The sequence below is a fragment of the Colias eurytheme genome, chromosome 13 (genome assembly GCF_061535395.1).
Source record: "Colias eurytheme isolate Ceu_HAF_F1 chromosome 13, ilColEury1 Martin Lab GWU primary, whole genome shotgun sequence".
In the NCBI taxonomy this organism is placed as follows: Eukaryota; Metazoa; Arthropoda; class Insecta; order Lepidoptera; family Pieridae; genus Colias; species Colias eurytheme.
Window position 1 is genome coordinate 7,561,744 of NC_142992.1, and position 17,407 is coordinate 7,579,150.

The following is a 17,407-nucleotide window of genomic DNA, read 5'->3' on the forward strand; positions in this document are numbered from 1 at the left end:
CGGCGGTAGCTACGCCCCTGATTCATATGTACATTCAAAATAATTGCGATTATTAAATCTGATGTAATTATTTGTTCATAAATATATAATTACAGATATTGCACTGCTAAATATTATTTACGTGGACACTTTATTTTTGGATGTTCTTAATTGTATAATAAACCATTTAACTAAGTAATGCATTCGCATTGGGATGTACAATCTGATTAGAAAATAATGAGGACAACATATACATAGCTTTGATTTTAATTCAACAGATACAATTAATACAATCTTTCTGAAATATTGTTTCCTTCTGGGATTTCAATGTAGATTTACATCCGTAAACGGAACAGTTTTTGCGCGTCATAATAGAATATGTAAGTACCTATGTATAATAAAATTATTACACAAAAAATACGACTGCGTCATCCTTTCGCGATAGTTAATGCAAACTCAGCGTGATTGCATTAAGCGGCCCGCGTCGCCCGACCCCCCGCCAGTTCCCCTCCGTTTCTCTGCACAAGTACATTCGTCGCCATACTGTAGGATGGTAATACTGTGGTTTAGTTAAAGAGTAATAAATAAATAAATAGTGCCTTGTAAAAAAAAATATGAATGTAGACTAATTACGAGATTTTTATTTCTTCTACAAACAGAGGCGGCTCGCCCTAAGGAGCGCTGGTGCAGTGAACTCCCATAAATAATTATAATAAAATCATACTCCTTAATTTAATCATTGACATTAATTATTACTATTTAAAATCAATCGTAATCTTTAAAACTACTGTTAATACCAATGAATATATCCATCATTCCATCATCCCATACACCTGTATAATACCTACTGTATTATGTAACGCGCGAAGCGGAGCGCTCACGATTGCGAATACGAAATCCAATAGGAGTGAAAGAGAGGGTTTTGCCAGAGCCCTGCGCGTGAAACAAAAGATTTTCTATGGAAAAGTAGCAAAATTCGGAGCGCCGCACCCGCAAACGTTGCCGGTTCGTTTTTACCGCCCGGCAGGACAGCGATTGCGCGCGCGGCGCGATGTTGCCAGTTTCCACTTCTATAATATAAACAAACACTCGAGTCAACTTCAATGCACGCGCGCGATTCATGCAATTTTCTAATTAAAATTATAAAATATGTACGTGTTGAAATAGCCTGTAGTTATCAGTATTACTTGTGAGTGTTAAAATGAACAATAATTATAATGTGGCGTTCATTAAAAAGTGTGATAAAACGTTACAAATTCGGCTTGAATGTAAAGCTAAGGGACCGCCACGGCCTGAACTTGATCTTACGCAAAAATGTACGACAAAAACGAGAACATATACGCGTGTGTTTAAATCTGAACAATATGTGAAAACACCGTGGTTGTGTGGTTGTGATGAAAGCAACAAACTATTTTGTTTTCCGTGTCTTTTATTTAAAGCGGGCGCGGCCGGCGGAGGTGAGAGTGTTTGGACTGAAACGGGCGTGGACGACTTAACTCATCTTTCAATCAAGATGAAAAAACATTCACAATCTCGGTACTATTTGTTGAATAAACTGCAATTGGCGTCTATCGGCTTTAAGTTATAGATATTTTTGCACACCAAAAAGAAAGACGTATCACGTATGCATTTCCTTTATAAGTAATTTTTTTGATAAATTGTACTGCTTTACACCATGTATTTTCAGTGTTTTATTTCAAGTGAACACCCATAAAATTTTGTCACGAGCCGCCTCTGTCTACAAAGGGTAGTTTAATTATGAGAAGCATTCATATTCATTACAAGTCTCCAGCTATACATATTCATTTCAAATTATTCAATTACGGCGCCATTCGCAAACAACTTACAAGATAATATTATACTTTCACAGTATAAATATAGCTTCGAATTAAGTACATACTAACATTGTAACTAACAGACTGGCAAAAACTATATTGGCTTCTTCATTAGAACATTCTTAATATTACACAAGTCGATCTTTAAAAATTTGAAAAAAAGCGTTGCTTCATTACTAATAATTCAAATTCAAAATAATGCAAATAAATTATTGAAAGATATTATTAATGGCCAACATAAATTGTGGGGGTTTACCTGTCTTAACCATGTTTTCTTCTCACATAATTTTAAAAGTGAATTTATGTGATTGCAGGTAATATTTCATCCAGTGTTCAGTTTATTGGTGTCGTCGAGCGAAGACGCCACCATTAAGGTGTGGGACTTTGAGAATGGCGATTTCGAACGAACCCTAAAGGGTCACACCGATGCAGTACAAGATATTGCATTCGACCATCATGGAAAATTATTAGGTAATTGGAAAACTTTCTTTTTTGTAAACTGAAAGTCCTCAAGTCACTTTAATCAGTCGAATATTTTGTAACAAGTATCAGTCGAAGTACTTGTGTAAAACTGTCTTCATTTTAATTTTATCATTTAACATAAACTATTTTTTTTTTTTTTGTTAAATGATAAAATTATTTCTATTCACCCAATAAACAGAAGCAGGATGAAATTTATGTGAAAACATTTAGCAGATTTAGTTATGTTTAAAAACATAATATACAAAGTTACAGTATTCTTTATTTATTATTTTATTAAGAATTTCCAACAAAGAAAACATAATTTAAAAAATCTTAATACTAAAATTGCTTATCATATAATAACAATATATGTTTCTTTACTAATAGGATATTACAACAATCGTATATTTAAACGGATAACAATATCATGTTAGTTTAATGAAAAAATGAAATACAATTCATTCTTTCTTCAACCAACAATCCACATTTCCAGTGTCGTGCAGCGCGGACATGTCGATAAAGCTCTGGGACTTCAACCAGACGTTCGAGTGCATCAAGACGATGCACGGCCACGACCACAACGTGTCGTCCGTCGCGTTCGCGCCCAGCGGCGACGTCGTGTACTCGGCGAGCCGGGACAAGACGATCAAGGCGTGGGAGGTGGCCACTGGGTATGTGGATTCTCAAATAAATATAGCATATAAATCTAATCTAATATCTAATCTAATATATATTATAAAGGCGAAAGTTTGTAAGGATGTATGGATGTTTGTTACTCTTTCACGTAAAAACTACTGAACCAATTACAATGAAATTTAGCACACATATAGAGGGTAACTTGGATTAACACATAGGATAGTTTTTTATCCCGGAAATCCCACGGGAACGGGAACTATGCGGGTTTTCCTTTGCAAACGCGGGCGAAGCCGCGGGTGGAAATCTAGTAAGATAATAATATAGATAATAACGCTCGGATAGTCCGTAGGTTCCTCACTCAGTCGCCCTAGGCTCCGGCCGTCTGGCCACTCAGCCGGAGTTGTTCACAACACCGCCGCGAGATGAGATACTTGCCCCCCAATATAGATATTAATATATAGATAAACATAGCATAGCAATGTCCTATGTAGCTTCTGATTATAAACGCTTATGCGGCGATTACACCTAACGAGTACAGTGGCGAGTCAGTGTCCTCGGCCGAGTGCTCGGTTGGTATAAACACTTCAACGAGTGCTCGGCCGAGTACTCGGCCGAGAAGAGCGGCGAGACAGCCACTAGAATCCCAATTTGTTTACTCGGCCGAGTACCCACTCGCTATCCCGCTCGGCAGGTATAAACACGCACTCGTCGCGTCACTCGGCCACTCGCCACTCGTTCGTTTCGTCATTGTATTTTTTCAAAGAATTATTATTTTTATTTATTATTTCTAATAAATCCCACAATTCGTTAATAATATCTGGTAACAGCCGATTTAAAACCCGTTTAAATTCTTTTTTTTTTTCGATCCATTGCAGACGTCCGCGTCGTGATCAAAACTGAACTGACTCGCCACTAGTGAAATACGTGTAAACACCCACTCGGTTCGGCAACTGTCTCGGCCGAGAGCGTATTTACTGACTCGCCACTGTACTCGGGTGTAATCAGCGCATTACATAGCTAACTGTTGTGGCGGGTTCACTTCTTCTGTATAAGTTCTGTTTAACTTATCTGTCAGTTAAAATTACAAATAATGTAGGAATATATACGCCAGAAAGTGTTAAATAGAGCATCGGAGATATTATCTGCATTAGTTAGTCCTGAAAAGTAATGGTCTATAGGGCTGGATTTACTAAAATCCGATCATTTGTTTATTTGATGAAATTGATTGCACTATTTAATTATTATTAGTTAAAATGAAAATCGTAATTACTACTTAGGCAGCCCATTTCCATTTTTAACTAATTGTTTTGAACTCACGTTGTTTGCAAAAAAATCCGCATTTACCATGCTCCACGATTTACCCATATCAAATAAAAAGTGGCATTAAAATTTTCTATACACTTTACAGGTACTGCGTGAAAACATACAAGGGCCACCGCGAGTGGGTGCGCATGGTGCGCGTGTCGGCGGACGGCAGCCTGCTCGCGTCCTGCTCGACCGACCAGACGGTGCGCATATGGAACGCGGACACTAATGAGTGCAAGGTTTGTACAGGGAGTTATAAATTAGTAAGAATAGATTTAGAAATGTAGATATTTTTATGTATTAAAATAATATTGCTTTCATTCATGGTCCAACTGCTTTTGGCCAAACATGAGTAAAGACAAATATTTAATGAACAAGAAACAAATAGAAAAGTCAACATTTTCAATGCCTCTCTTTATCCGACTCTGTAGTATATCCCCAAACCTAGGCATTAAGTTTAAGCCACATTATTACAGTAGCTGAAGTTAGCACTATAGTCGTCTTTCGCATATACTGTCGATATTTTACATTCTACGCATCGACCAATCAAACAATTGGAGACTATTTGTTGTGTGAACAATTGAGACTCAAGCCCCGGAATCACAGACACAATAGAAAATCTATTGTGTCGTGGACCGATCGGGCCGTTCGGGGCTCAGTGGGTTAACAATAATAACGATCCAGATGGAGCTGCGCGAGCACGAGCACGTGGTGGAGTGCGTCGCGTGGGCGCCGGAGAGCGCGGCGGCGGCGGTGAACGAGGCGGCCGGCGGGGACAACCGCCGCGCCGCGCACGCCGGACCCTTCCTCGCGAGCGGCTCGCGCGACAAGTCCGTTAAGGTGATTATATCACGACTAAATTAGTAACTTTAAACTAGTTTTGTCGGGATAAAATAATGGGACACAACTTTCATGGTGTATTTTAAATCATAAAGGGTTGTTTTTTTAATAATATATAGATTGAAACTAAATAAAAGGCTTAAGGGCTTGGTCTAGTAGTGCAAACAAATGCATCCTGTCATCCTATATGTAAATAATACAAATGTACTAAGGGAAAGTTGCTCCACTTAATTTTTAAAAATTAAATCATTCGTATGCATAATTTAATATTCGTAATAAGTACCAAAAATGACAATTTGAAACAATTTTCGTGAAAATTACACCGGGTGATTTTTTTTTATCAGTACACAAAATTTGCGAACACTTTCTATTGATATCTTCAACTTCATGTTTATATAACTGATCAACTTTTACAAAGAAATTTGGACGAAATATAAAAAAAATAAGCTTTCCATACAAAATGCATAACTCTATACATTTTCGACCTAAGTTTCTTAGTGAAAGTTGTTCAGTTTAACTAATAAAACGGATAAACAAATTTTGTATATAATAAAAAAAATGTAATGTTTGTGTTAAATAATAAATAATTATAAAATAGAAAAATACGCAAATGAAAACAAAAGATATTTATTTCTGACTAGCTTCCGCCCGCGACTCCGTCCGCGCGGATGTCGGTCTTCGCGTCTTCTACAGATTTATTGTATTATGTATAATACATATATAGATTTATATTGATAAACCTAATAAATCTTTTGCTAGCATTCTGATGCTTTATCGGTTGCACTGGATTTATCTCTTTTTTTTTTCAATCGCTTGAATGATATAGGATGGGTCCTTGCCTTGATGGGCATCGAATGCTGAAGTCTCGAATCAATCAATTCTGACAGAAGCAATTTATGTAAAATCTTGATAATGGTCCATCATTTTATTTTGCCTAAACGTTACATAATTTTTTATATATTCTATTTTTAACGAATGATTCACTCCAGTCCAAACAGCAAATAAGCAGACTTCTGCTTATTTGTATTTCAAAAGTGTTATTTTTTGCATTGTATTTCAAATATTATTTTTTTTATTTTTAACCGCATCTTCCGCATTCATGTCTTTTGTCGGAATTAGACATTTAACTTCTACTAGTCCCATTTTCCCTTTTTGATATGGGAGTGTATAAAGTAAATTTTTTAGATATTTCTCGTTATACTTTTAAAAAGTTATTATTGTCATTTTGCTCATTAGGTAAAGTAATTTCGATATCAGTTTTAAGTTTTTTGATACCTGCAATAATAACGTCATAATCGCCTGCACATACTTAACGATTACACCCTGTATACAATCCACCGTCCACATTCATAATGTTTTCCTGTCCTCCTCTCCTTTACGCTGTTCACCGATACATTTTAAATGAGTAAATCTGCTACCACTGAAGGATGTTTCATTGTGATCAGCAAATTTTCACCACTGTTGTTGATTATTTGTTTTTCATTTTTAATCAGCAATTGGGAATCATCAGTTTTGTTTTTTGCAGATTGGTGATGTACCCTAACAATACGTCGAAAAGGGAAAGCATCAACGAATTATCGTTTTCGTCCTCTTTTTTTATTCTTCGCGTCTCTGTTACTTGTGTTTGTTTAGTTCTCAACACCCACTGAATTTTCTATGTTATTGTGATCTTCCATTACATCTGAGTTTTGATGATGTGATGATAATCCATTCGTTTTAATATTGGTACTTAGAGTTGGTGGACTAAACTAGAAATGACGGACTAAATTTGTCAGCGCGTCTGTAAGATCAGAATATAAAACAAACATCCTGTATTTAAGTTACAAAATTAATAATGCCGCTACGTTGAAAATGACTAGAAGAAAAAATTAAAACACCTCGGCATATAATTTTGGAGTAAACAAATCATTTTCCCCATATGGTGATTTCCCCGGATGAACTTGGGAAGTTCAAGTTCTCAATACAAGTTTATATTATATTTCGTATTTCTCAAACGAAAAATAAACATTTTTGGAACTTCAAAAAAAATATATTACTTATAAGAAAATTTATGAGCTTACTTTAGTTTTAAAGAAATATACATCCCTTTACTGACACCCCGTAAAATAAAGAAATTGTTGCCAATCAATCACCTTTGCAATCTATTTGGTTTCATTAACTTTATGTTCGAAGATAATTTTTTTTTTTTCTAGTAGTTACACGCGTATTTTTTTCGTTTATTTTCCATATCGAAATCAAATGTTTAAAAATACGAATATTTGCACAAAACTAAGATAAAAATAATCAATTAACAAAAATATTAAATTTAATGAAGTAGAGCAACTTTCACTTCGGTATGAAAGAAAATCGAGCGTAGAGCACACGTCAGAACGCTCCGGCCCAAGGAGCGCGACTAAAGAAATTCGCTAGGATTTTTCCTAATTATTTTAAATATATTTTAATATTTAAAGAATTATCAAAATTCAAAAAAAAATTTTTTAAAGGATTAATACAAATTGGTCTTCAACCAACTCGAATAAATTAATGGAAAAAATAACTTTTAGCAGTATTTATCAATAGATTTTGTAAGGCAAAAAATGGGAAATTTAATGAATTTATAACGTTCTAATTAGGAAAATCATAAGTTTTTCGGCAATTGTATTCAGCAGTTTTTAATAACGACTATATAAGGATAATAATGCGCTGATCAGGTTGTATAAATTGTAATCGGTTGCAACGTAGTGAGTGCACAAACTTAGCTCGAAATGATTTTGGGGGAAAGAGACTTATCTTGAAGGCCTGATTAAGGTAACATAAAGTAACTTTATAAATGTGAAAAAATTCACGCGCATTGCGTATATAACACTAATTGATAAACAAGAAAAAAAAAATCAGTTTATCATTTCATTAGCCGGGAAAAAATTGTCAAATAACTTGTTGAAAACGCAATTTTGCTAGACTGCAGCCTTAAATAAGATAAAATTATGAAATTACTAGATTACCGCCCGCGGCTTCGCCCGCGTTTTCAAAGGAAAACCCGCATGTTCCCGTTCCCGTGGGATTTCCGGGATAAAACCTATCCTATGTGTTAATCCAAGTTACCCTCTATATGTGTGCTAAATTTCATTGTAATCGGTTCAGTAGTTTTTACGTGAAAGAGTAACAAACATCCATACATCCATACATCCATACAAACTTTCGCCTTTATAATAGTATTAAGATTGTATTATCATCGGTCCTTGACAAGTGTAAAAAGTTTGAATTAAATTCGCCCATTTAAAGTGTGTCAAAATCAAGAATAAATAAGTCAGTTACATACAAACATAAAGGTGAAAATGACAAAACGGGTGCCACTTATACTTTTTACTTGTCAACAAAACTATAATAAAAGCATGTCAATTCTTTGAATAAACTATGATGACTATGGGCGTATTCAGAAAGAAAGCTTGAAACTTATAAGCGCTTATCGGCGCTTGTCATGTTCATATATTTTCCTGTCAGTGCTGGTAACCCGCGCAGGAAAATATATGAACATGACAAGTGCCGATAAGCGCTTATAAGTTTCAAGCTTTCTTTCTGAATACGCCCTATACTCTGTCCATTATATTATTTGCTTTTTGACAGCTTCACGCCTATGTATAATTGTATTGTCTATGTTAAAATGTCATACAAATAATTATCGTACTTCATGGACAGGTCCCGCCCACTTAGTGATGCCTACACAGAATTATTCAATGATGGGTCGATAGATTAAAATAATCGATAGAAATACTCTGTAAAATATATCCGATACAGAAAAACTCTTCTATTATGTTATATAATTTAAACGTAAAGACAACCAAATTGTAAGATAGAAACCAATAAATAATAAAATATTAGTTTAGTTCAGTTTTAGGCCCTGCGCAGACGGCACACTTTTTGTGCGATCGAGTCTGCGGCGCACAAAAAGTCTGCATGGCGCGCAAAAAGTCGGTCGCGGATTTTTCACAGACTCAACGCACACGACGCACATCTTCGATCATTTTGTCGGCAGAGCTGTAGGGACGTAGACGCTATGGAAATCGTGTAAAGTGTGCGCCGTCTGCGTTAGCACGCGTTGAAGCAAACGTTCAATTCTTTTCACACACTTTTGTGCGGAGCGGCGCGGTGCGGTCTGCCCGAATTACACGGATTTTTTGTGCGCCGGACTTTTTGCGCGTCGTGTGCGTTACTGCATATAATTTCATAGGTTCTATTTTCACAGACTAAAAAGTGCGTCACGGATAGTCTGTCGTCTGCGCATGGCCTTAACATACAATGCATAGATATGTGGTCTTATTATTACATATCTTATTAGAACGTTTACGTTGTAATTATTATTTACGTACCTGATTCGATTTATGATAATATTTTGAATTTATAATTGAAATGGTATCACAATCGATAATCTTTTGAACATCACTTCTGGTATCACCCGTCGAGCTGTCAAAAAGCAATTCTTATAGTGGACAGACTATAGTTATTGTTTAGCAGGTAAACGCATTTGATAATAAGACCGCCCACTTGCAACCTTACACTTGTAGTATTCAGAACATTTTAAATGATTCAAGCTAGTATCGAACCTAAATAATTTACTGAACTAAATATAATATCATGTTAATCAGATATGGGACGTGAGCACGGGCGTGTGCCTGGCGACGCTGGTGGGGCACGACAACTGGGTGCGCGGCGCCGTGTGGCACCCGGGCGGGCGCTACCTGCTCACCGTGTCCGACGACAAGACGCTGCGCGTGTGGGACGTGGCGCACACGCGCTGCCTCAAGACGCTCTACGCGCACCAGCACTTCGCCACCAGCCTCGGTGAGCTACCACTCTACACTGTACTATACCACACCCCGGACACTCCATACAAAATTATCGTTTTGACAGTCACACTGTAGAGACTGCAAATGTGTGTGTTAACGCTTTATGGTTGGCACATTTTTGACTATCGTAAAAAAAATTCGCGTTTTTCTGATGAAATACATCCGTAAACAGCACAATATCTAACCATTTTTTACGAAAAACGATTCAATCAATTTGATTGATTTGATTTGTCAATTTGATTAATGTTGTCAATCTTCGTTGCATATCGTCCCTGTAGAAAAATGTGGACCATTTTTAGACTGATCGTGCGGGGTGAGGTAAGTGTTTAATTTTGGCGGGAGGCGGAGAGTGTCCGTTCTGTAGCGTTTAGCAACTATTATGTATTCTGTGACTATACTACAATACTCCTCTACATCATACCACAAGTTATACTACACTATAATACGCTTTACTACACTACACTTTAGGCGTTGCCCGTGTGGGCTCTCAAAACGCTGTATACACATCAGCACTTCGCCACCAGCCTCGGTGAGCGACCGCTACACTATATGACACTGAATTATCAATATTTACCGTTCATTATACTACACAACACTATGCGACACTAACACTATGCAACACTCACCATACTTTTTACACACTAGTACACTAAACTTGATGTGGTATACATTGTGGTTCAAATTATAGTATAGCTTATTTCTGATCGGTATATGTACAATAAATAATGAATAAATAAATAATTGTGTCACACGCTACCTCGCTGATTCCCATACTACACTTTGCTGCACTAAACAACACTATACTCAACTATAACACACTTTCATACGCTTATTTTTTAGTATGATTAAAATTTGTGCGTTATTTCAAATCAGTATTGAGAACAAAAAAGCATGGATAGTAGAATTAACTTTTCACTAAAAATTACCATTCAAATAGCCATTAAGATGTAATTACATACGCACGTACAGAATTTAGTTATAATTCATTGGAAATAATCAATTTAATATTTTGTTACAGATTTCCACAAGAACTTGCCATACGTCATATCGGGCAGCGTCGATCAGACAGTCAAAGTTTGGGAGTGTCGTTAATAGCATTGCCATTTTAGTAACTTAAACTCACCGATGATATCTTTATCATTAATTTTTCACATTATTACAAAAGCTGCAATCGATCGTTATCTTAAGTTTCGATTATAAACGTGGAATCATTTTAGATAAACAAAAAGATTTTTTTTTTGATAATTTATTGATATTGTTTCCTTTCCTCGATTCATAACATTTTTACGAGTGTATTTGACGAAGCTATGTTCCTATAATTTTAAAATTGCTGTCTTATCAGTTTTTATTAACAACACATTCCATTAATGTCGGCTGTATTATTTCGTACAACATTTAGTTCAATTACATGTGATTATATCATTTTGGAATATGACGTAGTGTTCGTCACTTACCGGTAGAAATGATGAAGAGAGGAGTTAAAGCTGTGTTATAATTTAACATTTCATTATTCCGTTTTACTTTTTAGTTATTTTTTATTAATAAGAGCGTTTAGATGTAACTTTATTTGGTATGAATAGTTAATTTTTATGTGTCCGCTCTAGATAGACTTGTACCTTGATTTGTTTATCGATGATTTAGTTTCAATTTGATATCAATGATTATTCATGACAATCGCACTGGATTCGGTCATTTCACACTAATTATTACATACTCATCAAAATCTCCTTGTACATATAATGAAAACCCTTTTTTATTTTGGATCTCTGCTCGATACGATAATCATTATGTTTGTTCGCTTGCGCTAACAGCATTAATGAGAGTCCACAGAGATGTCACCCGTAGTCATGGCCTTCGCGATATATCGGAGATATTGATGGATATATGTTTTGTTTGTATCGATGGAATATTTAAAGGGACTTATTTTAAGTTTTGTCAACTCAAAACTTTAACTATAAGTTAGAGTGTATATTTAATTTTTTACTATTTATTTACATGTTCAATAATTATTTTATTAAATGTCTCAAACAAAATTAATATGTAGCACATAAATTGCAAGTAAGTGATTTTTTATGCAATGTTCTAAGTTTTACTATAGATTTAATAATATTTTAAGTTGTTTTGGATTTATATCATACAATAGTTTTACATAAACGGAAGTGTGTGATATATTATAACTTATAATAATTTTTTCTATCCCATTTGTGGTAGCTAGATTCAAAGATAATTAATTATATGAATGCCTGTTGGAAAATTTACTTATTTATTAAAATTTATTGAATTTGGTTGCCCGACTTTCTAGAATTTAGGGGTAGCATGTAGATCGTAATGTTAGAAGCTTTGCAGTGCTAGCGGTTAAATATCGAGATAGGGGAGTTAAATTTTTTGTAAGCGAGTTGTAACGACGTAAGCCAAGATTCGTATTTAGTAGAAAGCCTTAACGACAGGACTTGTAACGTTGCATAGCATTGTATTGCATGGTTATTTGCTTATCTTTGTAGAGTCGGCAAAATAGTGATCAAGGAGATTATAGGTAAAGTAGGATTAAATAGGGGCTGCATTGTTGTAATAGGGAAGGATTGATTGATACTCATGTTGTGTTACTTTTGTGTTTTAGATATAAGATGTAAACATTGCACGCAGTCTATCCGCTGGTTTTGTTAATGAAACTTCTGCTAATCACACAAAAATGCTTTTAACCAGTATTGCTAATATTTACTTAGTGCTCATTGTCTACTACCTTTATAATCTCCTTGAGGGAACTTATCTATAATTTAAAGCTTGCAAATTGTATTGTATGTTTTAAATAAATAAGGATTTGTAATACAATTATCGAGGAATAGTACTTGCACTTATAACTAAATTGCTTATACAATTTTCGACTTAAACAAAACCTCTTGATAACTTAATGAATAATAGTAACAACAAACTTATATCTTTTCAGCAAGAGGTCTATGTAACCACTGTATTTTATCTTCAATTTATATAGAAAATTACCTACCAACATTTAATAGAATTTGGTCTAATATTTTCTGTAAATAAATCAAATATGTCATTAATAAAGCTGTTTTAATTTTACTTTATTTTTTGTTCAAAACCTCTTCCTTATATTAATAATAGACCGGGAGATACTGACACAAAATTTCGAGTCATTTGTAACAGGATGGCGGTTCTACAGGGTTCTTAGTACGCAATGACAAAAAGAAAAATGATGGTGTGAACGCTGGTACCGGCGGCTTAGTCGCGTGGGCGTTAGTCGAACTCGTCGGAAAATAGCGAAAGTCAAACGATTTGTAACAGTATGGCACTTATTTTTCCTCGAAGTTTGAGGATCAAAGAATATAAATACAAAATTTCAAAGATCTAGGTGTTGGAAATCTTCACTTATATAAATTCATACTAAATTAATTTTTCAAGTATGACAGCACTTTTTCCCCCTACTAGAAGTATGGCAAATATAATAATGGTCACATTTTATCAAATACTCTCCAAAAATCCAAATGCAATACTGGTACAAAAAGTTTGGCGAAATAAATTTTTTTTGCAGATTTTCGGCGGTATGGCGACCATTTGGAATCGTCCGAAAAGTATGGCATGGCGATTTTCGTAAATGGCTGCACGACGATGGTTACCTGTGCAAAAGTTAGCCTGGTACAAATGGTTGAATAATTGTTTTATTTAAATCAACATATTCGCGTCGGTATGGCGGGCTGTAAGTCACACCGGAAAAGTATGGCATGACACTACCGCCTACTTCTTTTTTATGGGCTATCGGTAAATACTAAAATTTTTGTGTTACAAATCGTTTGACTTTCGCTATTTTTCCGACGAGTTCGGCTAACGCCCACGCGACTAAACCACCGATACCAGCGATCACACCATCATTTTTCTTTTTATCATTGCGTACTAAGACCCCTGTAGAACCGCCATCCTGTTACAAATGACTCGAAATTTTGTGTCAGTATCTCCCGGTCTATAATATGTATATTATGATATTATCTTAGAATAAAACAATATAAACTGATGTAGAAGCGGTCTTTGCAAACAAACTAGCAGTTAATGGTTAAATCTGTTCCGCGTTAGACAAATATAGAATATACATTTAAACCATTAGCCGAAGAGTAACGTAGACGACTAAACGCAACCCGGCTAATTAGCTGACTGCCGCTGGAACGTATTTGTACGCGTATGCCGCTTCTATCTCAGTTTATATTAAATGTATTCTAAGTATATTATATGAAAATGGCTTCAAATGATGTAACATTGGAACTATCCTTCCAATTAGTAATTGAGAAAATAGTGACATTTCTTCAGAAAATAAATTTGCTCGTCTAGATCCGCCTGGGGTGTTGTAAGTTGTTTCATGCAGTTGTTAATATTCACGCAGAGACAAATGTGAAATACAACGAACCAAAAATAATTAAAATCCGATTAATCATTTTTGTGTACTACGTGCAAACTTACGCACGTAATTAAGAGCCGGGTTATCCGTACGTGCAATGCAAACATTCGTAAAATGTTTGATTATAACTTATAAGTGTAAATATATTGCTGGTTAGTCATATTTTCACAAATAACCGAGAAATATAGTCGACATTTGCAAAAGTTTTATCAATGGTGAATGGTCTTCATGGACCATCGGTTTTCGCTTGGTGCAAACATTCGTAGAGCCTCTTATATAAAGGTTTACGCTCAATGATTTATACCATTAATTATTTACAATTTATGTAATTGATTATATCCATATTATGTATATCATAGGTTGTAGGGGTCGTAGTCCGTAGCATAGACTATAAACGTAGAGGGAGAATGTACTAGAGACGACATCGGCGTATACCCGAACGAGATGGCGAATCCTTACGTCAATGTTGCCAACTATTACAAAAACTTTTTATCCGAAAAACTGGCAAAATATCTATAAATGTTTGGGTATTTTTTTGTAAGATAGGTTTATGAAGAAAAAGACAGATTTGAAAAGATTTTGTTATTTATTAACTTAACTAGCGACCCGCCCCGGCTTCGCACGGGTGCAATGCTGATACTAAATAGTAAATACACTACAGAAAAACTGTGAACGTTGTATATAAAAACATAGCGGCCCGCTCCGGCTTCGCACGGGTATAAAATATATAGCCGGGCGGCCGGCCGGTACAAGCGCGGATCCAGGGGGGGGGGTCATGGGGGTCATGGGCCATGCCCCCCCCTGGGCCATGTGCACGACCTAAGTGGACCACTAATTTAATATTAACTTTTGAAATTAACAAAGTAATATTGTTCAACATGATTTTTTATTAACTTTTGAAACATAAAAGTAATATTATAGAACAATGAAATCAATTTCAAACGGAAGAGAATATAGGTAACAAAAATTAGAGGAAAAGTTATTTACGATCGATCTGAGATCGGGATTAAAAAAACTATAACTGCGGAATAAAGTTTAATGGTAAAGTTGTAGGTATTTAAAATATTTATTACAACTTTTGCTTTTACACTTCTCGCAATTAACCACAAATATCGAAATATCCCAGTTCATATATTTTTTATAAAAAAACAAGGCTAAAGTTTAGATATCATTTCAATCAATGGTAAATAATAATAGAAAATACAGTAAAATTAGGACAAAAAAGGTCAAGTGCGAGTCGGACTCGCGCACCGAGGGCTTCGAACAAACCTAATTGTTTTATTATGTTGTATCTTTAAATGTTGCTTGTAGCAATTTTTTCTTTGTCTGTGCTATAGGACGTGGGGAGTACCTTGTAGGTTGTGATTCCCTTGCAAGTAGTTGCTAGTTTCAGAATATGCGGTTTTAATTGCTATTTCTTCTGATTCAGATTCAAATTGAATTTGAATCAGAAGACAGAATAATATCTTATAAAACAGATACGGGAATAATTACGAAAAACATGAATTTTTTATTACATTATATAAAAAAAAAAATTAATCTTATAACCCCTTTACTCATGAACGCAAATGTAATGTAGGTATTCAATAATTGATATTCACATCAAAAACTTAGGTCTATTATACCTTTAAGCAGTAATAAAATCAAATTTCTATGTCAACGCAATTAGAAGATACAGCCGTAAATGTAGTCTAATAAAAACGTACTGGAAATAGTTCAAATTAAAAGTAAATTAAACGAAATACATTTATTTGAAAATGAACAGCAAAATGACGGTAGAAATAAATGGGCAGAGGGTCCGCGATAATGTGCGCGCGAGTAGCAGACGAAAATGGACGACTCCGCCGCTCGTTCGTTCTTATAAAGGCGCGCCGCACCTCGGTGAGGAAGGCGCGGGGGGTGGCCTTCCGGATTTTACTCCAACACCGCCTCTCCTGACGGGGCAGGGTCCTCGCTGCCTTCAGTGGCAGCTGCAGCTCGTGTGGAAGGGCCAGCTTCGCAGTCTTCAGCGTTATGATGTGCATCGTAACCTGGAATATACAAAAAAACCGACATTGAAAAAAAAAATACTTAAACCAATGCAAATGAGGAAAGCTGAACCGGAAAACCGAACCGTGTAACAAACTTTACACAAACATTAACATTTAATATTAAAAAAAACATTTCACGATTTTGGGGAAAATTTTACCCTGTACTGGTATCCCTAATGTTAATCACATGATTATACCATAAATTTGAAACTACGTAAAAACAAATGGCGTCCTGAACAACAAGAACACTTCGTAATTTAGTCGGATAACACAAAAAAATGTTTACGTCTATTTCGATGAAAATATTATATATTTGTAGATAATTTCACATTAGAGTTAATGAAAATGTATCAACTATATCCAGTTCTATAAAACAATATACTTCAAATAAGTTTACTTACGTGTGAAAGGTAATATTTGGTAATCTTCGTTCCGGCCGATTTTTACAACCAATCACACTACAACGCACCATATTTTCACTTAAAGTCGGATTAAAACAGATCACTGTCAACGTTTATTAAACTTTGAAGTCACTTAACAGCGAGAAAAAACAGAAAACTAGCAAAACAATGGACTGTAGCCGCTTGTTTGGGACAAACTGCCTTTGTCCCCAACAAAAGAAATCGCATAACATGAGAGAAACAAAAAACAATGTTTCTGTCTCTCTTGCTCTTAGCTTTATAGTCATAAGTGTATTTCTCTCACGCATTCCTTGTCATTTTAGTGCCTCCTCTATGGTTCATTCTCACTCTACGACTATAAAGAACCAAATCTTGAAACTGGCAAATAGACATACAGTGCGACACAAAAGAGATGAAAATAAATGAGGGCGCCACCGTCGCTCATATAGCAACACTGATACTGCGACGCAAACGATCTTGATACTATAGAATAAAAATCCAAAAATGTATATAATATAATCTAAAATAAATACCGCGATTTAAACCGTTATAATTGTTTCAGTGTAGCAATAGTGTAATTTAAGACAAAAATACATTAGTATTTTAATTGACCTACCTAGGTCAAATTTTACTTAAATGTATTTGGAATTATAGTCCTTTTCACCTATGATGATTCCTGTGACACTTCATCGTG

At 35.3% G+C, this 17,407-nt stretch overlaps 1 protein-coding gene and 1 long non-coding RNA gene across 4 annotated transcripts in view; one reads left to right on the top strand and one right to left on the bottom strand.

The window, feature by feature from the left end:
- Positions 1-12,958, top strand: part of Lis-1 (LisH and WD40 domain-containing Lis-1) — a 30,849-nt gene extending 17,891 nt beyond the window's left edge. For all 3 annotated transcript variants that reach the window (XM_090108511.1, XM_090108512.1, XM_090108513.1), the window contains exons 5-10: positions 2,129-2,285; positions 2,770-2,947; positions 4,321-4,456; positions 4,902-5,057; positions 9,680-9,875; positions 10,899-12,958. In XM_090108511.1, the coding sequence (XP_089964637.1) occupies positions 2,129-2,285; positions 2,770-2,947; positions 4,321-4,456; positions 4,902-5,057; positions 9,680-9,875; positions 10,899-10,972 (897 nt within the window). In that variant the 3' untranslated portion in view covers positions 10,973-12,958. The remainder of the gene's footprint in view (positions 1-2,128; positions 2,286-2,769; positions 2,948-4,320; positions 4,457-4,901; positions 5,058-9,679; positions 9,876-10,898) is intronic.
- A 3,056-nt stretch (positions 12,959-16,014) lies between these two features.
- LOC149903507 (uncharacterized) lies at positions 16,015-17,081 on the bottom strand. The gene is made up of 2 exons (XR_016457403.1): positions 16,714-17,081; positions 16,015-16,312 (listed from the first exon to the last, which is right to left on the bottom strand). It is a non-coding gene; the product is annotated as an uncharacterized LOC149903507 (long non-coding RNA).
- Between the last annotated feature and the right edge of the window lie 326 nt (positions 17,082-17,407).